Here is a 26623-nt window from a genome sequence, read left to right as displayed (position 1 = left end):
CACTGAAGGCCAAATAAGGTAGCAGCTACTCAGAGAGTACAAGTATAAAGATCTTAAAATATTCAGCAACAAGCAGCACGTTGCCTATAATGTTCCACTAACTCTAGGCCGATAATCCACACTGAACAGTGTTTCATTGGAACATTGCTGTAGTACCTATACTTCCTTAAAGGGGACCGTTTTTAGAAAGAGATGTTGCAGACTGTTCAATGGTTTTAAATGTGACTTCGCCATGTGTAGCCAGTATAAATCGTGTAGGGATAAATAAATGTCTAAATACTGCATTATTTCATGTTCAGATGGAGTATAAATTTGCTGTTGTATAGTGTCTATCAATTATATCTTTTTTCCAAAGCCCTATGAGCATCACAGTCCAGTTAGCTGCAGCTTTTTAATAAAACCTTCTCCTGCCCTGCACAAAGCTTGCCTATCCAAATACTGAACAGTTTTACAAATAGACTCCACATTCTTGTTAAAAACAAGTTACATAAAACCTAAATCAACATGTTTGAAAGAGCACCTATGCAGTTGCTGAGGTTGGATGATATGGTGGATGAAAACAAAATATCAATTCGATGATTAGTGACTGCCCGTCTAAGAATGATTTTGTATAAAAGGAATCTTTATTTACAGTTTGCCAGTAGATAGATGTTGCAGCTGTTCTTAAGTGTCACAGTCTTTAGTCTGTAGTCCATCTCCTTAGAGGAAACAATACTGTAACTACAAGAGTGTTCTGTCTATGAACTGCTCTTTAGACTTTAGGGTGGTCTGTGGCAGTGGAAGAAGGTTAAGTGGGCGAGCAGGGTTGGGCTTTAGAAGGCCAGTTTCTTCATGAGAAGGTAGACCCTGGAGTCCACCTCAAAGCCGTGTAGGTTGTTGGCGTCTCCCTGCAGCCTCATGAGGAGGCCACCGTAAGACACATAGGCAGAGCTGAAAGGAAAGCACATCAATGCAACTTGATTAAAGCTAACAAATGAGAGAGATAACATTTGTATAAATTGATAAAAATAATGTGATCTCATTATCTAGTAATGATTTGCCATCGATGCAATATACAACTGAGTGTGTTAGTTTACAGAGAACCGTGTACTAATGATAATCCACTCACAAGCCACCTACAGTGCATTTGTCTGGTAACACGATGAGTTACACCTAGGTTTGGGTATTGTTTAAATTATATGATATCAGTACCCATAAAGTGACACCAAATACATACATGTTATATAAAATATATTGGAAAATATTAACTTTGGATTAATAAATCTTATTGAAAGATTTCTGGGAGTGCTTTTTCCTTAAGTTGTGAGTCACAAACCTCCGCCAGTACTTGTTTGACTGGAGAAGTTTCCATACTACTACTACGCACTGGGCTATTTCCGATACCTTAACGGTGTTGAGTACCAATACCCAGCCCTAGTTACTGCATTTTATTATATAAACATTTTTGCTACAAATGTGAAAAATTTAAACTGGTCACCCATATACAACCAAATATTCAAATGATGAAAATGTAAAAAACATATTGCTGATTTTAAATGAAAAGGTATTGCTGTACTAATAATAATAATTGCATGCTATTTGTTTATTTGGCTAACTTATTAAAATCAACATATATCTGGTGAGGCTTCAAAGCTTCATTTAAACTGAGTAACATCACTCACAGGCGTGTGGCTGCTTCTGTTGAAGTCTCATCACCCTCAATCTTGTAAACCTTCCCATACATCACGTAATCAAACTGGTCCGCTCTGGAAATGTAAACAAAGTTAAGAACACAAATCTAAACCAGAAAAAAAAATAAAATGGGATATCACAGGGGGGCAGTCACACTGAAAACGTAGACACACGTGGTATTAGACCCTTTAAGCAAATATCAACCAAATAGCATTTGTTGTATGCATCAACATATGAAGAGAATATGTCTTACCTAGATGGCCGGTCATCCTGAGGATTGTACTCTCCATCATCTGGTGTTCCGTCTTCATATAACGTGCTGGCAATAACCAGTCTGAACTTGTCACCTTAATGAAATGGACACAAATGCGAAAAAGTGGGTTTATACTGTGTGCTTAGACACCTTAGGTCAGTGAAGGATTTTTGACACATGGAGGTTTCCACCTTTATCTAATAGCGCGCTATTAGATAGATGCTCTATGCCTTCTAATGTAGAAGGCAGAGCAAGGGTTTCCAAACTTTCTCAGTTTTTTGGTGTCTTAATATTTTGGCATATGATTACTGTAAGCCCCACAGCTAGGCAAGTGGGTGTTTGTGCTGTGTGGTCGCTTCAAAGCTCAGAGCACTTCGCATGTTTGCAGGAACATTCCTAATGCCTCGAGTTGAAAAACACGCTCCGTCTGATCGCCCTGTTTGCTTTACGTGGTTGTAAATACAAATTTCTTCCCTGATTTCTAAATAAAACTATGGTTGTTTTCCTGGTCCTTAATTTAAGTACAAACTGAATTGCAAATGTAATAATTTTCACATACTTGTGTGGGTATTTTAGGACCATATTAAAATGAAAATGGAAACAGCATTTGACATTTAATTTGCAAAGACTTAACCTGTTCTAAAGTGGATATTATTCAAAGGCAGTTAGTAAATCAGCAACCCTATCTACATGTCACCATGGTCTTTTTAGATCAAAAATGAAAACTCCATTTTCGAACTATCTGAAAATGAAAATGAGTACAGTTTTTGACATTTCATTTTCTAAGACTTACTCTGCTCTATAGTGGACATTATTCAAATGCAATAAGTGAAACAGCGCCCCAGTCTCATGCATTTACATTTACATGACAAGCCGCCCTTTGTGGGACACAATACAAATGATATATATATATAATAAACAGATATAAAATTAAAGCAATGAGGGATGCAGAGGGTAGCAATTGTAAGTCGCTTTGGATAAAAGTGTCAGCTAAAATGAATATATGTAAAATACAATCTGTCACTTCCTCTTCAATTAGAAGGCAGCTTCACGATCTCAAGGTTCAGTAGTTTATTTATCATTATACACTCCACAAATGAAACCTAACACCGGAACAGCTCAAGGATGGATCAATGCCGACTTCAAACTTGGAACCTGTAAGTTTTGCCATTTTTACGTTTTATTTTTCACGCTAGCCCGTTGAACTTAGCGTTGCATGTTCTGCAGCTGTTTTTACGTGCACGTTTGCACGTAAAAACATCCTGTCTTTCAGTACATTACAATTAGTACACCTACAACTTTACTTTCAGTGCTTGACACTACAAGGACACATTTATTTTAACAAGTTATGAAATGCTGTTGTGTTCAATTGAAGAGGCACGATCAATTTATTATTATTACTGTATGTGTCAGCCATAAGGGATGCAAATTAGAAAGGGACAGAGTAAAATGGGTTACTGGGTAAGTAGTGGAAAAGAAGTATCACATAATTTCATGGAAAATTATTAATTTGAGAGTCTACTCATGGTATAAAATAATATAGGGCTTGGCGGTAGATTGGTGTTAAGAGGTATACCAATATAATTTCAAGAGATAAAATTAGACAATACCGTTTATACCAATATAGTTGGATGTTGAGTTAATTATTTTGTTTAATTATTTTGTTTCCATAAAGTCCTGCCAGCGTTTGCTCCTCTCTCTCCCTTACCGCACAGCCCCTGCCCCTCTGCGTCTGCATGCAGCCGTCTTGTCATAAACTCAACAACATGGAGGGAGACACAGTGCCGGTCGACACTGCTGAAGCCCTGGCTTGTAAAAAGAAAAACAATGGTTCAGTCAGTGTTTCCCACACTTTAGAAGCGCAGACCAGGTTAGACAAGCGACAGTGAACACACCAGTCAGATGTCATTCATTAGCTACCAAGTTGGATTTGTTTCCAGTGTTTCGCACACATAGGCTTTACTTGGGCGGGTCGCCCATGAAGATTAACAGCCGCCCAAGTAAATTTGGTGACACATTTTAAAATCGTTTTTGATTGCAGCGCTGTGCAGCGCATATCAGCTCACTCGGTCGCTCTCTCTCTCTCTCGCAAACCCGGACAACAGACCCGTCTGTGAATTGAATGGTTGATATCATAAACACCGCTGCACAAACCTGTCCAACACAACGCTGTCAATGTCGGAGACCCATCTTCAAAACAGTTGCATGTAGGAGATCCTAGCTAATGAGGATAGCTATGTTAACTTTGGAAAACAGCTGTCGAAGTTAGCACGCTGTGTTACTGGCAGGGGCGGCTTGTTCATTAGGGCGAACGGGCGACGCACCGCCAAATGGGGAAAGGCAGGGGATATTTTTCTACCACTTTCTACCACACTGTTAGTTAGCTGTGACTGTTTTTGACAGGTTGTCTCTGAATATCGCTGTCCAATTAGCGTCAAGTCGTGTTCCGTGGAGTCCTGCCTCTTCTGGTGCAATTTCAGTCTGGTTGTAAATCGCCCAGATCTCTCTCGTCGACTTTCGTGTAAAGGCAGGTTTTTTTTGAGCTGCGGCCGCTGCAATGCAATCTCTATGGGTTCCGGGAGGGCTCGCACTAACGTGTTTACGTCATGCGCCCAGCAGCAGAGCTACGCTTCTGCCACCTGAAAACGACTCGGCGGTCCTCCAGCTTGCTGCTCTCACTACGACCAGCTGCTGTTTGAAAACGTAACGTTTAGGGTGAAAATTCAACCGTGGTGTCGGGAGATGCAGTGACTTTACCAGCGGTGAGTAAGACACAGTTTAAATAATACATAATAATAATTTGTTAAGCTATGAGGAGAGGAAAAACTCCATTAGCCACTAGGCTAATTTATGCTCCGTAAAATGCCACAGGCTAAGCTAATAATTATGACTGTAAAAAAAATCTTGATAGTTAACGTTATTATTAAGCAGAATTTTATGCTTATATTAAATGTGATTGTTATTAAGCCATGTTTTATATGTGTTAGTGGAGTCAATTTAAAGTTAGCTGCACTTAACCAGTAACAATTATTTGATGTGTTTTGTTTTATTGCCAGAAACCGAAGAAGAAAGAGGAGGTAGCATGATGTGGTCACCACTGGCATCTTGTCAGAGGAGGGTAAAAAGAAGAAGTAGGAAAGCAACACAGAAAATAAACCAGAAAGAATAGAATATACGTTTTATATTTCCCCTTACACGCCTTGATGTTTATGTGTAAATACAGTGCTTTATTCTGGATTTGTTGTTCCTAAATAAAAGGTTTGTCACAGATAAATCAGATGATTGAGAGAGTCATCCTTTTTTCATTAATGCTAAAGAAGTTGCCTTTACATCCAAAGGTCTAAAGATCTGTTGATCTTAACTGAGGACTGTTCATTCATTGTAGACATTGACAATGAACTTCAGTATGTAGCTGTTCACAAATAATGTACAGTATGTAGCCTAGGAAACAATCCTTGTCTTATAGCAGACTTAGACCATTGAACTGGTCACCTTAGCAATCATCGCAACAATTTACCCCCCTGAGAGATTTGGCAGGAGCCGCCACTGGTAACTGGTAGTCATCAGGTGCGTTCGAGATAACTGGCAGACTTTCGCCGACTTGATAGATAGGGGAATAAAAACAGCTCCGTCAAGTCAGTGACGTTTTGCAGCACAGGTGTTGTGCCGAATTCTGCATGCCTGCCATTATTGCATAGGCACCTCGCGGGAGGTAACGCTCTTTTATACTGAGAAAAGAGGTGGATGCAAAATTCGGCAGGAAGCCTACAACATCCGTTTTGTCGAATTATGCATTCACTTATTAAGGTCTTTTTCAGACACTGTGCTGTCCACATTGTTTGAACGCGGTTAACGCCACATATTTTTGCTGAATCTCAAGAAATGGTAGCCTACTTTTACTAAGTGCAATATGTTAGTGATTGTTAACGTTCATTAAATATATGCAGATCATTTATCAGTATTGATGAACCACACAAAGAATAGTATAGCATTTAAAAGCTTTATTATGATGTTGACAGATCACAATATAAATAATATGAAATTCTCTACAGTATATTGAAAAGGTATCAAACTGAATCTGCATCTGTCAAAATTCTAAAACATGGCAATAATTATGACAAATAAAAACTTCTCTAAAATTTTCTCTAAAACATGGACACATACAGTCTGCACTGTAGCTGCAGAAACTGCTGACATGGTAACTTACAGCATGTCTGTTGCACAAATTTCTGCTTCATGGTGAGTGTCACATACACCTATATGAGACAAGGGGTGGCTACAGTAATCACTAAACTTTTAATAACTCTGTTTATTAGGCGTCTTTCTACCAGAAAAGTAATTGACTGATGTTTCACATCTTTTATTTGTTTCATATTAGGGTTGCAACGATAAGTCGACGACGTCGACTATAAAAATTTGACGTGAAATTTAATTGTCGACGCATCGTACAGTCTATGATCGTTATGCCGCATTCAGACCAACCGCGAATTTTCACCTCGATTAAACTGATGCCAAATAACTACAACATGATGCAGATTTGAACATATGAATTCATGCTTTGTCAGGTCTGTCAGCAAGACAGCAGGACAACAACTTCTAAAATGTTTGTTTTCTGAATGGAGTTTGGATTGATCAGGGCTATGCTATGCTAACTTGGTCACAGTAAAGTACAATGATAGCTGGAATAATAATAAAGTTATAATATAATAAAGTTACAGACATGTTCTCTGAACTCACCAGGTAGTTCAACCTCCTCGCTTTCTTTTCTCCAAGTAATGTCCAGTTTTGTCCGGTTTTTATATAAATATTAAGTCGTAGTCCGACAGAGCTAACGACGCTAACAACAACACTAGAACCGGATGTGCACGGAAGCTAGCTGCTGAGAAGCTCCAGTTAAGATAAATCAACGTTGAAATCCCAAAAACTAAAGTAAAAAGCTAACTTAATAAAAACAGTTAACTCCGAGCTCCTCCCGTGAGTAAACGGCATAGTTGTCAGAGCAGAATCCAACCGACTATGGGGGTTTATTTGTTCAATAGTTGCAGCGCTGCTCCCTGCTCCTCCCCTCCAAGTTTAGCAGCTCTCAGCCGGCCAGCAGATTTTCAATCCCCCGCTCTGCCTGGCCCTCTCCACACAACGCTCTGAAGCCTCGGTGACATACGGACAATCGCAACACTGATAGACTATTGCGACTCAGCGTCATGCGACTTCTTCGTTTGAGTTGAAAATATTCAACTCACGCGAATTCCTTTGCATTGCCTTTGCGTCGCCGGCCCCGCCCCCTTTGCGTCGTCCAACAGGAAATCGCGGCTTTACGTGTCTTTGCATTGACTTTGTATGTAAACTCACTGCCCCGAATGCTCACTTCGCTTTTGGTCTGAAAGCACCATTACATAGATGCCGTTTAGGGGAGAGATAGTATATCTTCATTTTAGGAAACTAGGAAACTTTTAGGAAATTTTTATTTCTAACTGCAATGCAATACAGGAAATGCTGGGGGCAGTATCGCTTCCACTGCCTGCCATGACTGATTGACTGTAATACTACTCACAAAGAAGAAGCACTCTTGCGAGAAGCGGGAAAGTAACAGAAAGAGGCGAACAGCAGAGTTTTTACAGGTTTTGTACGCTATTTAATTACTAAATACATTTTTTTGCGGTTGTGAGCTGAGAAATCAAGTGTTTATAACTTGAATATTGGCAGTTTTACCAAAGTTGATGGCGAATCGAAAATGCGCTCAAACGTTTTCAGGGCTGAGAAGCTCCACAAGTGCCTGTGAGGTCAGCGGTGCCGGCCGGCCGGTGCCAGTCACGCCCACAGAACGCCCTGGTCCCAGTTACTCAGACCACTGCAGCAGCAACAACAAAGCTGCAGAGACAGAGGAAAGGAAGTGTTTCCTATACGTTCATTTATTTGTGGCAGCCTACTACAATATCAACGCTGACCACCACATACTGATTGTTTCTTTTTATTTTACTAGGCCCATTTAAAATCTTATTTGATTGCAGATCAGTGCCATAGCGCATCCTCTCTCTCTCTCTTATAAACACCGCAGCACAAATCTGTCCAACACAACGCTGGCAATGTCGGACCCTGCTTTAAAAATGTTATTAGTAATGAGTAATGGTTTAAAGCACAACAAGGCTCGTGATGTAGCCTACAGAACATTATCCACTGAGTTAAATAAACTACAGAAGTAGTACTAAAGTGGATTGTTGCTTTATTATTTTAAATAGACAGACACATTGTTAGTGTACAGTTGTGGTTATAGTACTTGCTTTTAATTTGATTTTATATGGTTCCAAAGCAAAAATATTTGAACAGTTAAAAGTTTTAAAGTCTGTATAAATCAGTGAATTATAGGAGAAGCCTACGTTGTCTTGTCTTCTTCCCTGGTTTCCCCCTGGCATTGATAATGGTGTAAATGGCTGAATAGTAAACCTCGTTCACTTAATGGTAACATTAGCTAGTTAGGCTGTGTGTTGGAGATCAGTAATTCACTTGAAAGACATTTAATTAGTTAAATGGTTAGGGTTAGGGGATGACAAAAATAATTGTGACTAGTCGACTAATCGAATAGATTAAGGGACTACGAAAATAGTCGTTAGTTGCAGTCCCATTTCATATTTTAGTTTACACCACCAATGTGACAATAACTCTAGGCCATTGTGTTTTTATAAGTTTACATGACAGAAAAACAGACTTATCTATAGACGACCAATATGGGATCTTTAAGATAGATACCGATTTCAATATTTGACGATTTTAAAATCCAGTGTGCAGATATATCGGCCGATATTTTTTTACCTTCTTTTCAGAAACAAATAACATAAACAAAGATTATCCCTAATATTTGTTGTTATAAGACCTCACTAAGATAACATAACAAAATGCTGAAATAAATATATTAAAGGTTTGATAAATAAGATAATAAAAACTACAAAAATTTAAAAATCCATTATGAACTATAGAGTTCTATAGTGTTTGTAGCCTACTGTGTGGGCCTGCCAAACAAAAACTATAGATAAAAAAAAATACTAATGTACTACTACCAATACAATAATAATACTATATATTATTCATGTCATTACAATAATTATATTACATCATAATGATAAACAGGGCTCTCATACATAGGAAATATATTTTTTGTCATCCAGTAATTACCTTACACATAATATGCCGCAATGACTATTTTCAATGTAGCATATTCACGGCTCGCATATACATTTAGAATACCTTAAACACTATAGTTTAACCGCTCATTAGCTTTAGTACTCTTCCACTGATAAACATGGCATTAGCTAGCTTTGTGGCTAATCTAATTTACCTAACAGCAACATTAGCTGCTGTAAGTCATGTATTGAGAATATTTATAAGTGATGAACTAGGGAGAAATAATAGGACTGTTCACTAGATCTGACACACTGTTTCACAAATAAATCTACAGTAACGTTTGTCAGCAGCGTAGCCTCCACAACTCAACTATACTGTAACCTTAAACAAACTGCTGTGAGCTGGGAGGAAACCAAGAGAGGGCAATGAAAAACGGGAGGATTAGCAAGTATGTTCATGAATGTTTTCAGGAGAGAAGAAGTGATGGGGGCTATTTTTTTATTATTTAGGTGATGTATTTCACGTGAGGAATGACCAACTCACCCTGCACACAGCCACTCTCCATTCCTGTTTCTGCATGCTCCGGTACACTCCGGTCAGCTGATTCTTTTGTTTTGTGGTGCAGCATTGTTGTTGACAGGGGAGTTGCAGAGAGCCCTCTAGTGGACTAACTATGCAACACATGAGATGAGTAAAGTATCCGACTCTCAATTTCTTTTTTAATAGTCATAAATCGGCTGTTATAAATGCTGATTAGGGCCGTCACGGTGAAGTAATTTCCCACGTGGTAATGCTGTATTGTCACATTTATCATAAATTAAGTCATTTGGTGCCATATAGCATAGTAAGAGTGTCTGTGGATCTCACTTCACTGCACAGCGAGCCACTAAGAGCAACTTTATGGTCGGAGCAAGCTAGCTGCTGGGTGCTAGACAACAACATTGCCAAGCAAAGTCATTTTTGCAGTTTGACCGTGTCTATTTCACAACTCAATTTACATACCACAGAATTTACATACCACAGAAAGCAACATGAAAACAACTGCAGGCATCCGACACTCTACGCGCATTCTTCAAATTAGGCTTACATTCACAGTTTCTCTTGACTGTTCCTCAGTATCACGACATCGCCAAGCTTGCTAGTCACATTAGCCGCGCAATATGCTAACACCAAGTTATCTAATCTTAAAATAAACAGCAGTTTATTTAAGTTTGAAGTTGAATCACGTACAGCCCATGGCGATCCGTCCTTGAACCGTTACGGAGCTCATTACGGTTGAGGAACTTTTGAAACACTAATTTATTAAACATTCACTGAAGAGTATAGTATGAACATTGCGGTTGTTGCAGTGCTTCCCATCCTCCGCAGTAGGCTTGATCAATAGTGCGGTATCTCAATTTTGCAGTTATGACGACAGCCCTAACGCCGATACCGATTTATCTGCAATTAGCTCATATCTACCAATAATATCTGCACAAGGACAGTTAAGTCTTTGAAAATGAAATGGCAAATGTTTCCATATTTATTTAATGTGGTCCTAGAATTACATTTTCATTTTTGCATTATAATTTGAATTAAGTCCCAGAGAAAACATAAAAAAACACATCAAAAGAGGAATATTTGTCATTTTGCATTTGCAGTTAGCTTTACACTGCTCACTTACATGTAAGCCACAGTTTGTTAACATAGTCAAATATTGAGTGAATCCAAACAATTATTGGACCACCTTGTCAAAAAGAAGAATTGATTGCTTAAAACTTATCAGGATTCATCCAACTTATTAATGTACATAAACTAAAGACTCAGCAAGCCCTTTTTTAAATTTAAATAGTTACTATAAATGCACTTGTGAAAAATGGTTTGCAGAATTCCCATGTACCCACAGCAATCATTGTATGTCACTTTATTTCAGCAAATGTTCATTTTAACTTAGACCTTATTAAAAAAGATTTGGTTTGCATGAGTGATTTTGTAGATGAAACATCAGATTATGTATAGATTATATGTATGTATGTAATGCATACAGGTTACAAAAATGTAACCGTTAAAATTAACCATTTTCCAGACTGTCAAGACTTTTTACGAACTCTGATTTAAAAGACGTAAATTTATTCTGCTGACATATTGAAAAATAACCAATCTTTTTCTGACTATACTGTATATAAGCTTAATTTAGAATAAGATTGCATTAGACACATCCATTAAGTGACTTCAGATAGTTAACCTAAAATAAATGTACACAATGACAAAAAGATTTCTCCTTACCAAGATCAACAGGATAGATCTGAATGTTCACATCCAAGATAAGGTCCATCTTAAAAGATTCACTTTCACAATGTAGACGAGATACTGTGGCAAACAATAGTGGCATTTGGATTAGTTAATATGCAGTTTTAAATTGAAGGACACCAACTGAAGACCAACACCGGATTCATGATAGTAACAAAATGTCAATAAAAGTGAATAATGTTTGCATTGTTGACATTTTACACACCTCTGTCAAACTTCTTGCCATCGGGATCAATGTCCTTTACGTCAAAGATATCCTCAAACAGAATTCCAGCCATTTCTGTCCTGGTCAATGCACTTCAAAAGAAGAAAGACAAAGATTATTATAATGCCAGTTTTTGTTGAAAAAAACAAACAAATAAAGTTATTAAATAACAAGTGCTTGTATTATATCTAGTTATGGGGAAAGTATGATTTTAAAAACAAGGTGTCTGCAGGTTTAGAAAAGTCCCAAACAATTGTAAGCTATTTTGATGCCAGGTAAGATGATGAAATACTTGACATTTTCATCTCAATACCATAATTAAAAAATATAATAGTATAGGTTGCAGGGTTCATTATTGTCAGCACTGTCATAACTACATTACAAGATGCAGAAAAAAACTATTAAACTATTATAAAAATGTTTGCTTGACTTATTGTTGAATATATTAGACCACTGTGTCAAAGTTCATAGATATGTCTGAAGAGTCAACAATTTAAAATATAGCAAAAATTACAACTAATTGGGAATTTAACTAAAACTGTACTTCTTGTAAAAAAAATTATTGGATTTATTGTGAAAGTTCAGTACATCTCCAGACCACACACTGACAGCTGCCCTCCTGATATCGTAACATTTGTCACGATCTTTATTCTGAATCTAATAATACTGACTGTGCTAACTTTAAGTGTTACTTAACGCTATCTGAACTACAACAATAGCAGAATTAAATGAGATAAAGCTAATTCACAACACCAGCCTTTAACTCACACTGACGAAGATGACAGCCATGTGGACCATGAACATCAATTACACATGCAAAACTCAACTTTGTTAACGTCACTAAAATCCTCTTACTCTATGTTAATTTTACAGCGTTGCTACCTGGCATAGCTGGATTAGCCAAAGTTATATGGTCTTGTCACAACGTTAACTACAACCTGAGCTGTGTTTTCTATTCAGGCTAGCTGTTAGCTTTAGCATGTTGTGCACACACTTCCCCAAGCTTAACTTACCTCAAATAAGATTATTTTATTATATTATATACAGAATAGCGTCGCAGTCACACGGTTTCTCTCGGGGCACCGTGTTAGCGAGTGTGCGATAACTTAAATATCCTATTCGAAAAAACTTAATTCATTAACTTTACTTTGTGAAACAAACTACCGCGAAGGAACAATGAGCTCAACCTCTGACACGCAAACTGCTTCCGGTCGAAAATCCAAACGCTTAACGTGACCTATGAACGTGACGTTACCTTACAGTGTTGATAAAAATAGATTGGCGAATTGTTATTGTCTGGCTGAAGAAATAACGTTAAATTATGTAATGAAAAGTCAACGTATTAGCCGGTTTTAGATAAATATCACAATAAGCGACTTTATACAAACTAAACGGAATATTCTTGCAAGCGTCTACAGTCGTGCTGTCGGTATTTACGACATTTGCCTCTACTTTCCAGCTTGCATTTCCCAACCATTTGGTTGCTAGGTGTTTTAGCGTCCTATCTGTGTACGGTTGCTAGCTAATGGCTAGCGTTAGCTGACCATTAGGTTATGCAAACCCATAATGTTTGTCCAAAATGGATTTTCTAAGTTTCAGTGGCGGACGAACACGCTGAAAGCGCCTACCGTTGTACTCACCCATTAAATGCTGTCAGAATAAGGTGAGAATGATGTAAATGTCCTCTTAACGGTAGATAACGTTAAATGATTAATGTTAGCTCGTCAGCTAACTTGTTAGTATGTTACTAACTTGCCACATTTTTGCTAAAGTTGAAGTTGTCGCTGAATTTTACTATTGAAGATAAGGTTTAAATTCAAAGGCAGGAAAATGTGCAATCTGATTTCTGTATTCACGTTTTGGTTTCACAGCTTTAAAACGCCGGTAAAAATGAGATTTTATTTGCTTAAGAATGTTAGCATTACGATAAAACCTTTGGATATTTGTATGTGCCCTGAATTTTAGACTCACAAAAACTCTAAACATCAATTGCACCGCAGTAAAACTAAAGAACTTTGTAATTAAGTTATTTGGGTGGTACACTTTCTCATTATTGTTGACTATTAACAGTGCCAAGCACTGTCCTCTTCTTGCAGGTTCTGCAGAATACTCGCTGGAAGTACAAACGTAATTTAATGAGAGAGGAGGTCTTTGCTGTCAGTAGGTGTTTTAAAGGTTTTGGGCACTCACATGAGTTCTAAGGAGGCAGCCAAGATGGGGTACATCTTGGAAACGGAAGCCAATCTTCTCGGGATGATCAAGGAGGTACCACATTCAAATTTTGAGAATACACACAAAGCAAACTAGATCCACCAAAACCAAGTCCATTAGAACTGAACAAGATGCACAACTCTTCTCCAATAAACCATGCTTGATGGAGCATGATATTATAGAGAGATTTGTCAAGACAACAGTTGTGTAGCTTGTTTAATTCAGTTTTAACACAACTCCATTCTGCACTAATTAAAGTGGCATTAATGCCACCTGTGCCTGTTTTTGTCTTTTGTAGTATCTGAAGTTTGAGGAATTTGAAGAGACTGTTCACAGTTTTGACAAGGAGTGCAAGAGCAAAGGCAAGCTCGTCTTAAAGCCTCAAGAAAGTACTCACAGAGACTCAAAGACTCGCGTCATTCAGGTAAATGATACAATTTTTATAAGCTGTTGTTACTACAGGTTTGTTGATTATTTGTGGAGATGGCAACTAGGGAAGGGCAAGAAAAGTGCAAACATTACCATGCATTATTACCATACATTATTACCAGTTGTTGCAACCTGTGAAACATTAGCCTATGTTTTTATTATAAGTATTATGATACTTAACAGCTTGCTCAATGGTGTAGTTCTTAATCTACTGATTTGGATGTTCTAGAGGACAGAGAGTCAAGACAAGTTAGGCTTTTTGTAGTTCTGTTTCTCATTTATTGTATCTCTAAACATTTTCAGGTCTTTTTATAGTCTTGCCAATGTTATTGTCTATGAATTATCATTATGTGATATGCAAATAAAATGATCATGAAAACTAGCAAGTTGTTATTGCTGGTGGATGACATCTTGTTTTCCCCCAACTCGCTGTTCTTTAACTCTGACTTTTCTAGAAAGACCTCCTTAGCTCTTTTGATGATGGAGACCACAAAGTATTCTTTGAACTGTGGACAGACAATATTCCCTCTGAGGTAAAAGACAGAGACACAGAGGCCCAAAGCCTGGAGTTCTACCTTCACATCCATTTCACCATCTACCCACTGAGGAGGCATCCTGGTGGACATGTGTGTAGATTACATTTTTTGTTTGTTTGTTTAGATGTTCTTTTAACAACAGCATTACCTTTTTTAAGGTTATTTGCAAACAAAACTAACTATCTTTTGCAACCCTTCTGTGCCCTATAGCTGAATATCATTATGTGCCATTTTTCAAAATGTCCACTAAGCTGTGCTACAGTCTTTTTGTCAGTGAGCTATCTATGATGTCGTTGTTGCACTACACAAGCAGGAATTTTTAACCTTTATAATATGCCTTTTGCTGTGTTGAGATTAAATATGTATAAGTTAAGTTATTATTTTTTAAAAGCAGCAGCTCATCAGTTTTCAGTGGTAGGCTAAAGTACAGAATCATATAATTGAAGAGAATGTGTCCATGCCACAGAAGAAGAATTTTAAAGGATGTAATGGGCTTAACTTGCATTTTGTTATTGACTTGAAATAACTCAGAATACTTGAAAACCCAAACCTGTCTCCAGGACCGAGCTGAGTTTGAGGAGAGGATTTTCCACTTCAAGCAGTACCTGGAGACTCGGGGGGCAGCACTGAGCCAGACAACAAAGTTTCTGCCTTACTACGCCTTGCCTTTTGTTCCCAACCCCACTGTCCACCCCTCCTTCAAAGATCTTTTCCAGGTACTCAACATTACCCAGATGGGTATTGCCAGTTATTACATATGCAACATTATAACCCAGTGCCTCATTCACAATGAACATAACCATATTTTCTTCCAACTTATATTATCTGTTTAGGATTCCTGGATACCAGAGTTGAAGGAAAAGCTGGAGCAGTTTCTGTCAGTGGCCCTGAAGTCGTCCAACAGCCCAAAGCTGCTGAATTTATATGTATCCTTTTATCATGACCAGCAGAGTACAGAATGTGGACTTTATATTTTAATTTCAATGTCTTTGCTGTTCTCAGTGAAGTGATATGTGTAGCAAATCTAGCAGGCATGTTTGCAAATCTAACAGTGGTGTGTTCATACAGCACTTCACAGCCCTCAGAGACATAGCTTACCAAACTGCATAAAAGTTGTGTAGACTCACCAAAGGAGACAAATGTTTTTAGAAACTGGCTTTAAAATAATATTATTACCTAGGAATAACACAACCAAATCTAGACGGGAACAACTCAGGGATTTAACACATGCCAAGTACAGAGTGATTTCCATTCCCTCTTCTAGCTTAGCTGCACATTTAAATCTCAAATAAAAGGCCTTTCTGTAGGTCACTAAAGAATTCATTAATAGTCGGCCTGTTGCCCAGACCTGGTCGTTTCATATCCTGAAAACAAATCCTGTCTGATTTGCATTTATAAATGGCTATGTTTCCTTATGGCAACTGATCCTAATGTGACACTAACTCACCCTAACCCTTTCAGAGTAGAAGGGCAAGTGAAGGATAACAAGAGTTGTTGCTTTTGCTGGAAACCCAGTGGATCGACTTTCCTCCTTGCACAATCATGAAACCAAACCCTATCCCTACTGGCCGACGATGAAAGCATTACACACATACATATACAGATTAAAACAGCCGCTATCATCTCAAGGGCTAACCAGAGGAAATATGTCTTGTTTGTGCATATATAAAAAATAAAAGACTGAGGTTATCTAACATGTCTAATCTTTCAGTCTTTGAAACCCTTCAGTGGGCAGCACTTTTTTAAGTTGACACAACACACTCAAGAGTGATCACATGTGTTTATATGATATCAGATCATATAGAAAATCTCCTTACTGCGGAAATCCAACTGTAACCGAGCTACTCAAGTGTTTGTAAATGCACTGAATGATAGCTGTGTTTGCCCTCTCAGGAAATTTAAAATACGTACTGTATGTTGCACCCTTTAAACAAACTAGTATTGATAATATATAAACCATTACATTGCTTACAACAATACAGCTGGTTCATTTAAGCAAATAATATCTGTAACAAATACACCCTCCTCAAACAGGTTGTAAAACACTGAGTGTTTGTCCTATGTGCTGTCGAAACTAAGCAAGACACTGAATATACTGTATGTAAAGTACTGTTAGTTTTAGGTGGAAACAATGATGTAAAGCAGAGGTCACTAATAGGCGGACCGCGACCTATAGCTTATTTATTATTGAGACTTACTACCTCGTGACAGAGCGTTACTATTTTAACCCGTGCAGCTTTTCTAGCATTTACTGTACTGGTTTAGCGGCCCAGGAAACTCACAGACCAGTTGCATGTGTTCCAATCATCTCATGTGATGCTGCTCAGCCAATCACATCTGTGCATTCCGATAAGCATGGCGAGTCGAGTCCACAAGATTCACCAGAGGAAACACATGAATTGAGGAGACAGAAAGAGAAAAGATATTTCACATGGCTTTTCATCAAGAATGTACAAATTTTCACAGGTACATTCTTCCTACGGGCAGTTTAAAACCAAAATATCTCATAGATCTACAATCCTAAGTTAGTTGTTAGATGCTCCAAACCTTTGTTTCGAATTTTCTCTCTCTCTCCCTCTTTGAATTCTAATTGAAACCCCTGATGTAAAGTAAGTATGCTTTCAAAAATAGACATGTTAATAGATTATATTTATAAATGAACAAAATGCAAAGTGAGTGAACAGCTAACAAAGGGAGGCTGCTGAAGACAGTTTACTCTTGAAAGTCATAAACCATGGCAAGACTGAGCACAGCACCAAGACACAAGGTAGTTATACTGCATTAGCAAAGTCTCTCCTAGGCAGACTTTTCAAGGCAGACAGGGGGTTTCCAGATGAGATGTCCAAGCTCTTTTGAAGAAGCAGAAAGAAACGGGCATCGTTGAGCGCCAAAGAAACTTACTGCAGCAGATGCAAGACACTTCGTACTTTCTTCCCTTCACAGTCAGAAGATGTTCAGCCCAGAACCAGAATCAACTCAAAACTGGCAGAAAACAGTGGGACCCAGGTACACCCATCTGCTGCCCATGGTTGCTCTCCTCAATGCAGTACCATCAGGGAGGTATCTGGTTGGCCCCAAATTTATTCTGCATAATGACAACGACCACAAACATAACATCAGTACAACCACAACTATGTTCAGCTTAAAGAAGAACAAGGAGTCCTGGAAATGATGCCCACACAGAGCTCTGATCTCAACATCATCGAGTCTGTCTGGGATACATTAAAAGAGAGAAAAGCAACTGAAGCTGCCTAAATCCACAGACGAACTGTGGGTTGGGCCAGCTTTCTGTACCTGCCGAGGTCCTTTAACAACTACTGTATGTGCAAGTGTACCTAGAAGAATTCATGCTTCTTTTTTTACTCACAACAAATACTGATTAGATTTCCTTCTATTCACTCACTTTGTATTTTGTTACTTGATAAATGTAATCTATTAATATGAACTGTTTTAAAGTATTCTTTCCACACTTGCACAGTGATGTATGTACAGACGTGCTCAAATTTGTTGGTACCCCTCCACAAAAAACGAAGAATGCACAATTTTCTCTGAAATAACTTGAAACTGACAAAAGTAATTGGCATCCACCATTGTTTATTCCACATTTAATAGAAATCAGACTTTTCTTTTGATTGTTTATTCAACATAATATTGTAAATAATAAAACAAATGAAAATGGCATGGACAAAAATGATGGGACCGCTAACCTAATATTTTGTTGCTCAACCTTTAGAGGCAATCACTGCAATCAAACGTTTTCTGTAGCTCTCAATGACACCTCTGCACCTGTTAACAGGTAGTTTGGCCCACTCTTCCTGAGCAAACTGCTCCAGCTGTCTCAGGTTTGATGGGTGCCTTCTCCAGACTGCAAGTTTCAGCTCTTTCCATAGATGTTCGATAGGATTCAGATCAGGACTCATAGAAGGCCACTTCAGAATAGTCCAACGTTTTGTTCTTATCCATTCTTGGGTGCTTTTAGCTGTGTGTTTTGGGTCATTATCCTGTTGGAGGACCCATGACCTGCGACTGAGACAGAGCTTTCTGACACTGGGCAGTACGTTTCGCTCCAGAATGTCTTGATAGTCTTGAGATTTCATTGTGCCCTGCACAGATTCAAGGCACCCTGTGCCAGGCGCAGCAAAGCAGCCCCAAAACATAACCAAGCCTCCTCCATGTTTCACTGTAGGTATGGTGTTCTTTTCTTTGAAAGCTTAATTTTTTCGTCTGTGAACATAGAGCTGATGTGACTTGCCAAAAAGCTCCAGTTTTGACTCATCTGTCCAAAGGACATTCTCCCAGAAGGATTGTGGCTTGCCAATATGCATTTTAGCAAATTCCAGTCTGGCTTTTTTATGTTTTTCTTTCAGAAGTGGAGTCCTCCTGGGTCTTCTTCCATGGAGCCCACTTTCGCTCAAAAAGCGACGGATGGTGCGATCAGAAACTGACGTACCTTCACCTTGGAGTTCAGCTTGTATCTCTTTGGCAGTTATCCTTGGTTCTTTTTCTACCATTCGCACTATCCTTCTGTTCAATCTGGGGTCGATTTTCCTCTTGCGGCCGCGCCCAGGGAGGTTGGCTACAGTTCCATGGACCTTAAACTTCTTAATAATATTTGCAACTGTTGTCACAGGAACATCAAGCTGCTTGGAGATGGTCTTGTAGCCTTTACCTTTACCATGCTTGTCTATTATTTTCTTTCTGATCTCCTCAGACAACTCTCTCCTTTGCTTTCTCTGGTCCATGTTCAGTGTGGTGCACACAATGATACCAAACAGCACAGTGACTACTTTTCTCCATTTAAATAGGCTGAATGACTGATTACAAGATTGGAGACATGTGTGATACTAATTAAAGAAACTAATTAGTTTGAAATATCACTATAATCCAATTATTTATTATCTTTTCTAAGGGGTACCAACAAATGTGTCCAGGCCATTTTAGAATATCTTTGTAGAATAAGCAATAATTCATTTCTTTTCACAGCTTCTTTGCTTTATTCTATGACATACCAAAGGCATGCAAGTATACATGATAAAATAGCTTTTAATTTATCACTTCTCAGGAGGAATGAAGCATTATTTCAATGAGCTGTAAGGGTACCAACAAATTTGAGCACGTCTGTATGTAGGTCTGGATGAGAGAATTTGACAAAGAAACAAATAGAGTAGAAATGTTTGATAAGAGTTCAATTGAGTGCTAGTGTGTATTCTTTAACAGGCATCATGCAGAAGGAAGGAGGAAGGAGTTCTAAAGGTAAATATCCCTCTCAAATAATCTAACACACCAGCTGCAGACAAGTTGTCAAGTCCAAGTTGCTCAGTGATTTCTTGAGTAGAAATGATTGAGCAAATATGTAGCGAAATTCATTCTCTGCCTTTAACCCATCCCTGAGGGGAGCAGTGGGCATATTCATACATCTAAATTGTTGGCAACCTATCCAGGGTGTACCCCGCCTTTCAACCGATGGCAGCTGGGGTTGGCTCCAACCCCCCCGCGTCAAGTGGTTGACGATGGGTGGTTCAGTAGTAACATTGTCAATTTGTTCACAGTTAAGTGACAGAGTGTAATAATTCAAATGAAGAAGCGGTGATGGGAAGCTTTCCCAAAGAAGGAGAAATAAGTTTGTCGGTGTTGCAATTCTTTGCCTGTAGAGGTTGATAAAAGTTAATAATTATTTGCGCCCTTAAAAATAAAATCAACATCCAACAGCCATTGCAATGTCAATGTGAGAATTACTTTTTTTTTTTTTTTTAAATGATATACATCCAGCCATTATTTTCATCTCAAATGGAACATTTAACATGTTATGACAAACACTTTAACATTAAGTTACACAGAAAACGTCACTCATCATGTGAATGCTGCTCATTTGTTTGTGTGTGTGTGTGTGTGTGAGAGACTGCGCAGAGGCCATACAGCAATTGCAGCTCCAACTGGTTGAATCGGACCGCCGCATCACTAGCTACGTGCGAAAGTTCAACAAGATGCAGGCGGACTACCACAACCTGATTGGAATCACTGCTGAGCTGGTCGACTCATTAGAGGCCACTGTCAGTGGGAAAATGGTAGGTTATCTTGACTGTGGGGCAAACAAACCCACGCATTCCAACACACAGGCTGGAGGTACAGGCAACAGAAGGATGCTATGTAGACATAATGAAAGAGTCACACACGCACAAACAAGCTAATAAAGGCTGTGCACAGAAACACAGACACACACACAAACACAGACACACACACAAAAAGGGTTTAATTCAGCTGTTACTCGCATGTGTAAAGTTCACAGTTGTATATCCAAACACTTAAAATAAGAATCCCCTTTTTATACACATACTGTAGTGTAGTTTTAAAACAGAAGGAAGTATTTTAAAAATGTACGTATATGCACTTTGCTACTAGAACGCATGGACACAACCCTGGCAGCCGTGCTCTTCCTCTCTCTACCCACACACAGTATCCTAAAGCTCAAGGAGCCTGCTGTGTTTTTGCAGATCTCCCCTGAGTACCTGCAGAGCGTGTGTGTTCGCCTGTTCAGCAGCAAGATGAGGCAGAGCGTGGTGCAGAGCAGTGACTTCACCAGACCTGGCACTGTGAGTGAGAGCACACACGCGTCTCTGTTCTCCCTCTTTCTCCGGCTCACCTCAATGGTAATAGAGTAACAAAGCACAAGGCCTCAAGGCAAGACGATTTCAGTACAAGCATGGAAAATGTCAGTGTTACACCTAAGTACTAGCAGAGAGAAATGCGGCCAGGGCCTTACGTCACAGAAATTGTCATCATCATGTTGATGTTCAGGGTTTGAAGAGGATTGTTAGATGTTTTATAAAGGAGGGTTTCCTGCCGTAGCGTGCCTTTTGTCCTCTTCAGTCAAATCTAACCTATGTAGTAATCCTGCGGTATGTATCCTGGAAATAGGTGGCTGGATACTGGTGTTGCAAAAATACACACACACACACACACACACACACACGTAGAAGGCTTGTGGAAAAGTTAAATATACATGACACAATGAAAGCAAGAAATTAACAATGTCAAACACCATTTACAGTGGCTGGTGAGATCTAAAGTTAACCACGTTTGAAACTTAAATTAATTTTAATGGTTATAATAAAAATTATGCTTATGTTCAATTGCATGCCAAAGGAGACAGTCAAGTAGAAATTTTCAAATCAAACGGCAAGTAGCTGGTGAAATTGTTCATATCTGTGTTGCCACTTGACAGCTGTTACAGTGTTACTCTATGACACAGATAGTCAAAAAACTGTCCACACCGCAACCTCAACTATCACACTTACTCTCCGTGGCCTTCATTGTTCAGTGTTGAACTCTGGTTTGTGAAATCTTGTTTCTTTCTAATTTTGAACTGAACAACTTCTTTCTGTGTGTTTGTGTTTTTTTGCGTGTGTGATGCTTTTGTCCACAAAGGGATATTACTCTATGAGTCCCTATGATGATGGCTATGTAAGTTTTATGTTTTCATCTTTACTTCCTGTTATCGCTCCGGTCCCCATGTCTCATCTCGCTTTTGACTCGCTGTGGCTCCTCCTCCTCCTTTCTTTGTCTTTATGTCTGCCTCCCTTTCCTTCACTACAGACAGATTTCTTGGCCTTCCTTTATACCCAGTCTATATTCCCTGCAGTTGTCCTCTGGTTCCTACTAGATTGTCCTAGTTTAAAGGGATGTTATGCCTCATTGGCTGTAAGAATGACAACCTTTGTCCGGCCATCTGTTAAGCTAAACAGCGGCGTCTCTTTCAGGGCGTACCTCATCATTAAATAAATTTGTTCTGTAAATTAGTCCACAGTTTCAGTTTACTCTACTTACCATTTGAATTTAGACAGATACAATGACAGAATGAATGGCAAGAATGGCCAACAAAAGGCACATAGAAAAAACATTCTCATTCTCAGGTTGTCAAACAGGTTAGATGGAATTAAAGTTGTAATGCATTGTAGAATCATTTATATAATTGTGACAGTTCATAAAACCATTAATAGCAGGCACTCATGTTAAACTTATGATGTAACCTATTAAATAATAATGCTAATTTACTTTACTTGCCTGGAATGTCAGGTCAAGCATTTAACACTGTTGAATAAGAAAGAGCTGTAAATGAGAAAACAGCAACAGCCAATATTTGCCAGCATTTGACTGGTGGTTACTGTTAATGTCCTGGTCTGATTGCCAAAAGCTGACAACCGTAAACATTTCTGGTAGCCTGGATAAAATATTTGTCTCAGCTATAACTGAGACCTGAGAGAACACATTTGCCTTTACATAAACAAGCAAGTATTCAGCTTCTTGTTACATAAATCCTCTATTGACCATAATTATCTGAGTCTTTATGCCTTCATAATATTAAGATGGCTCTCACAAAATTTTTATTATTTTATTTTTTTGCTGCTCCACTAGGGTTTAGCTTATTGCATGGGGATGAGACAAAGGAGCAGAGCCGTGTACTGAGACAATAGCATCAATGTGCATGTTTTCCATTGACCCCGCAGTCATAAAAGAGTGAAGACACGCTAAACAGGCGAACATAATAAAGGCATCTCTCATGTAAACTGTGCATTGTCAGACAATTCAGGTCAAGCCTTTGCTTTGTGTAGCTGAAATCTGAGAATAAATGTGGCCTTAAAATCAAGGTTTTATTAAAAAGGTACAAATGGCTTGGTCTTGTTTTTCCTCTTGCCATGGTTGCTAATAAATAATTTAGTTTGACAGCACTATTTGAACATTCACCACACATTAGGTGTGTGGCTTGTCTGTTAATACACAGTGATGGAGAATAATTGTTATCTTTAATGTGTGCTAATTCCTAGTTGGATGTCACTTTTAATCAGGCCTCACAGAAATGAGACACCCCAGTGGCAAATGGCTCTCATCCCCTTGCTCTTCAGCATTCTTCAGTGCACCTGAAATGTTTAGAGAGAGAGGCATTTTTTTATGCAGTCCAGGTTTCAATGTTCTCTTCCATTTCCGAAATACCTATTTCACACAAAAGCTAAAATGTGGCCAGAACACCTGATACCTCAGACGACACGGATCACTTCCTTGAACACTGTTCTCGCTATAGGCCTAACCACCCAGGCTTCAGGTTGGGTTTCAGGGCTTAAAATCCCCTTTCTTAATAGTAAAAAAACCCACCAATAATTAGTTTTGTCACCCTTCCTCCACATAGCCATCATACCAGCATACAAGCCTACAGTACAATTCACTGAGGTGTAACAAAGGAAAGGATGGCTGTTTCACACTAACCTAACACATCTGGTACTTTTCTATTGCTTAATTATCTTAGCCTACTTGTCTTTGACTGCATGGGTGATGTTGCCAAACAGTATTATGCTGTATGTCCAGGGAATCAGCATGTACCACAAGCATGACATTTGCATGTAAAAAAAACAAAACAACTAATGACTTATTTAGACAGCATCTAACCAGATAGTAAGGATACTAAAAAGAGTCAGTCGCATGGGATGAGTTTTCCACACTAGACACTAAAGTAAGAATGTGACAGTTGTAGTTTGATATAATCAAATTCTAAGATATACTCTGCACCGTCTTCTTTACTCAATGTCGCTCTCTTATAGGCCTCCTCGATGCTACGAGCATCCATTGCACCGCAGTAAGTCTTAATTAAGATGTTTTCTGCTAATCTGTACAGTTTGATAAGTGCCATGGTAAAACGTGGCTGACATGTCTTTTTTACTCATCACCAGGAGATCCAAGGAGGTGCCAATGCTACCCTCATTGGACTATGAGAAGCTGAAGAAAGACCTGATTGAAGGCCCAGACAGACTCAGGTCTCTGCTGCTACAAGCACTGCGCTGGGTGAGTAATCATATCATTATTAATACTATATTCATAATCTCCTATTTCTTTTGTGACTTATTTAAATTCTTTATTTGTTGCTAACATCTGCAACCACTGCTGCTTCTTAATCCTTGCATGCCTGCTATATTTTACTTAGTTCTTTCTTACTGTTTTGCTGAAATGACCCATCTTCCATTCAGGGCTGATTAAAGTTCAGTCTTATATTTGTATCAGTCTCTTGAAGCATGATCAAGAAATGGCATCACAGTTGCTGACATCCAAGTAATTCCTAAGTGTTCCTTAGTGCATCTTCTGTGAATCATTCCTGGATGTCCATTAGGACTGAACACTTGGTTGTAATATTTTCCTTATATTGATTAGCATTTTACAGAAAGGCTAGGGTGACATACTGTACAGTGATTGTTATTCGTGTTACATTTTTATGATGTTTTTAATCAGGCTAAGTGATGCAAACTTACTGAATTTAACATTTATATGTTTTGTTAACCTAGCAAATGTTTGCTGTCTTAGCATACGGTATATGCTACACAAAGCCATAGTAGCCCAGTGCATCTAGTATTTCGCTGAGCAGCTGCATTGGATCAGTGAGGGGAGAAAAACTGGCTGTTACTGGCTGCTACTTTGAGGCAGCTCATAAGAACAGCAGTTTGTGAGCATGATCACGATCATATTCACTTTGTAAGTCTTATCTTTTGAGTCTGAATTGGTCGGTCTGTTTCTCACATTTTTTTAGAGACTGACTCGCTCGCTTCCTGGTGAACAGAGAGACACAGTGCTTCAGGCCTATATCAGTAACGACCTGCTGGAGCGCTACAGCACTAAACAGGTGGGAACGCAGGACTACAGCTTTTACTTGTATTGTGCCATGTTTTAACACTACTTTAAAGCAATGACTTGGCAAATGTCTCCCAAAATGTCTACTGAACTGTAATTGATTTATTCCATTCATTTCATTTCATTCATTAATTTATCCCAATTGATATTTCATGCAACCAGCAAAGCGACAGTAAAAAGTAACTTATGGTCCATTGGCCTAAATTCCTGATTAATCCCAAGGCTCTAATTTCAGGTGGTGAATTGGCACCTTTGCTGGGTGCACAGGGGTTTGTTTCTCACCTGCCATTGACTTGATGCTGCAAAGCAGCATTTTAACTAGCAATACAGTATGTTATTTCAAGAAAAACTTCAAAATGATCTATGACTAAGCACTAAAATAATCAATAATAATAATAATTTAGCTTCAGTCATTTTAAATGTTTTAATCTTGATGTACCCAGGATGGATAGGACAAATTGATAAGACATGTTACATTTAAGTCATATAGAGTAATGCTTACCTACTGACTTTCTCAATCATTGTCTTGATAATTAATCCAATATGACACCTTCCCACAATAGTATCTTCGTAAGAATGTAATTTTAATTATTTAATTTTATTTATCATCTGGGTGGAGGATTGTTATTATTGCTCCAAGCCTTGGATTTCCTCTTTATTTAACAAAAGGCCAGAGCAGGGCACAGATTGATTACCAAATTCACCTTCTCACTTCTCAAATCCATGGCTTTTGTTACATGTTTTTCTTATCATTTCAGCGTCCTTTTCTTTGTGTTTTTTTCTTTTCTTTTCACATTCTCTTCGCCTAGCCTTTAGCCGTAGGACACCGTGTTAAATACAATCCCTTTACAGAAGACTAAATGATCCTTAGTTGATCCACATGATCCACACCTTAGTTCTTTGTCTGTGTTCTTACCATACTGTGCTATACCTCTAAGCTTGTGGCCCGGCTAGCAAAATTGATATCATGCTATTGTGAGCGAGGTTCAGGTGTGAAGAAGTTTGTGAAGACTGATGAAGACAGTAGACAACATAGCATCGTTTATTGAACCCGGCCGAGGAAATACAGTGCCAGCATACAACATGTGAACACCTCAAATGCCAACACCAAATCTCAAAGATAACATCTTTTGGTCCCTATTATGTTTCTGTCTTCCCCCTAGTTCCTGTAGGTTTCCCTAATAGGTCATATTTAGCTGCCCTTAACATAGACTAGACTCAAATTACACACATTGTGAAAAGTGG

The 26623-nt window shown here is 38.6% G+C and overlaps 2 protein-coding genes across 6 annotated transcripts in view; one reads left to right on the top strand and one right to left on the bottom strand.

Annotated features, from left to right (window-relative positions):
• Nucleotides 1–601: 601 nt before the first annotated feature.
• Nucleotides 602–13745, bottom strand: polr2h (RNA polymerase II, I and III subunit H). 2 transcript variants are annotated; one of them, XM_038715652.1, is made up of 6 exons: nucleotides 13725–13745; nucleotides 11535–11626; nucleotides 11306–11389; nucleotides 1925–2018; nucleotides 1662–1745; nucleotides 602–930 (listed from the first exon to the last, which is right to left on the bottom strand). In XM_038715652.1, the coding sequence occupies exons 2-6, from the start codon at nucleotides 11605–11607 to the stop codon at nucleotides 813–815; spliced, it is 453 nt and encodes a 150-aa protein (XP_038571580.1). In that variant the 5' UTR covers nucleotides 11608–11626; nucleotides 13725–13745; the 3' UTR covers nucleotides 602–812. The 2 variants fall into 2 exon arrangements, with proteins under 2 accessions (XP_038571580.1, XP_038571581.1); XM_038715653.1 differs by lacking the exon at nucleotides 13725–13745 and adding an exon at nucleotides 12548–12692.
• LOC119900574 (lisH domain-containing protein ARMC9) overlaps nucleotides 12846–26623 on the top strand; it is a 30242-nt gene continuing 16464 nt past the window's right edge. For 2 of the 4 annotated variants that reach the window (XR_005444075.1, XM_038715650.1), the window contains exons 1-13: nucleotides 12846–13197; nucleotides 13631–13799; nucleotides 14044–14169; nucleotides 14630–14800; nucleotides 15271–15426; nucleotides 15544–15636; nucleotides 19939–19963; nucleotides 20609–20775; nucleotides 21202–21300; nucleotides 22136–22171; nucleotides 24301–24335; nucleotides 24430–24541; nucleotides 25278–25370. Coding sequence is in view for 1 of the 4 variants with exons in the window: in XM_038715650.1 (XP_038571578.1) it covers nucleotides 13725–13799; nucleotides 14044–14169; nucleotides 14630–14800; nucleotides 15271–15426; nucleotides 15544–15636; nucleotides 19939–19963; nucleotides 20609–20775; nucleotides 21202–21300; nucleotides 22136–22171; nucleotides 24301–24335; nucleotides 24430–24541; nucleotides 25278–25370 (1188 nt within the window). In the remaining 3 variants the exon portion in view is untranslated. The remainder of the gene's footprint in view (nucleotides 13198–13630; nucleotides 13800–14043; nucleotides 14170–14629; nucleotides 14801–15270; nucleotides 15427–15543; nucleotides 15637–19938; nucleotides 19964–20608; nucleotides 20776–21201; nucleotides 21301–22135; nucleotides 22172–24300; nucleotides 24336–24429; nucleotides 24542–25277; nucleotides 25371–26623) is intronic. The other 2 variants (XR_005444076.1, XR_005444077.1) reach the window with 2 other exon arrangements.

Source organism: Micropterus salmoides, unplaced genomic scaffold, assembly GCF_014851395.1.
Source record: "Micropterus salmoides isolate LMB-PRFRI ecotype aquatic unplaced genomic scaffold, ASM1485139v1 Ms_hic_scaffold_13, whole genome shotgun sequence".
In the NCBI taxonomy this organism is placed as follows: domain Eukaryota; kingdom Metazoa; phylum Chordata; class Actinopteri; order Centrarchiformes; family Centrarchidae; genus Micropterus; species Micropterus salmoides.
The sequence above is the reverse complement of the archived record's forward strand: the minus strand, read 5'-3'. Positions and strand labels throughout refer to the sequence as shown.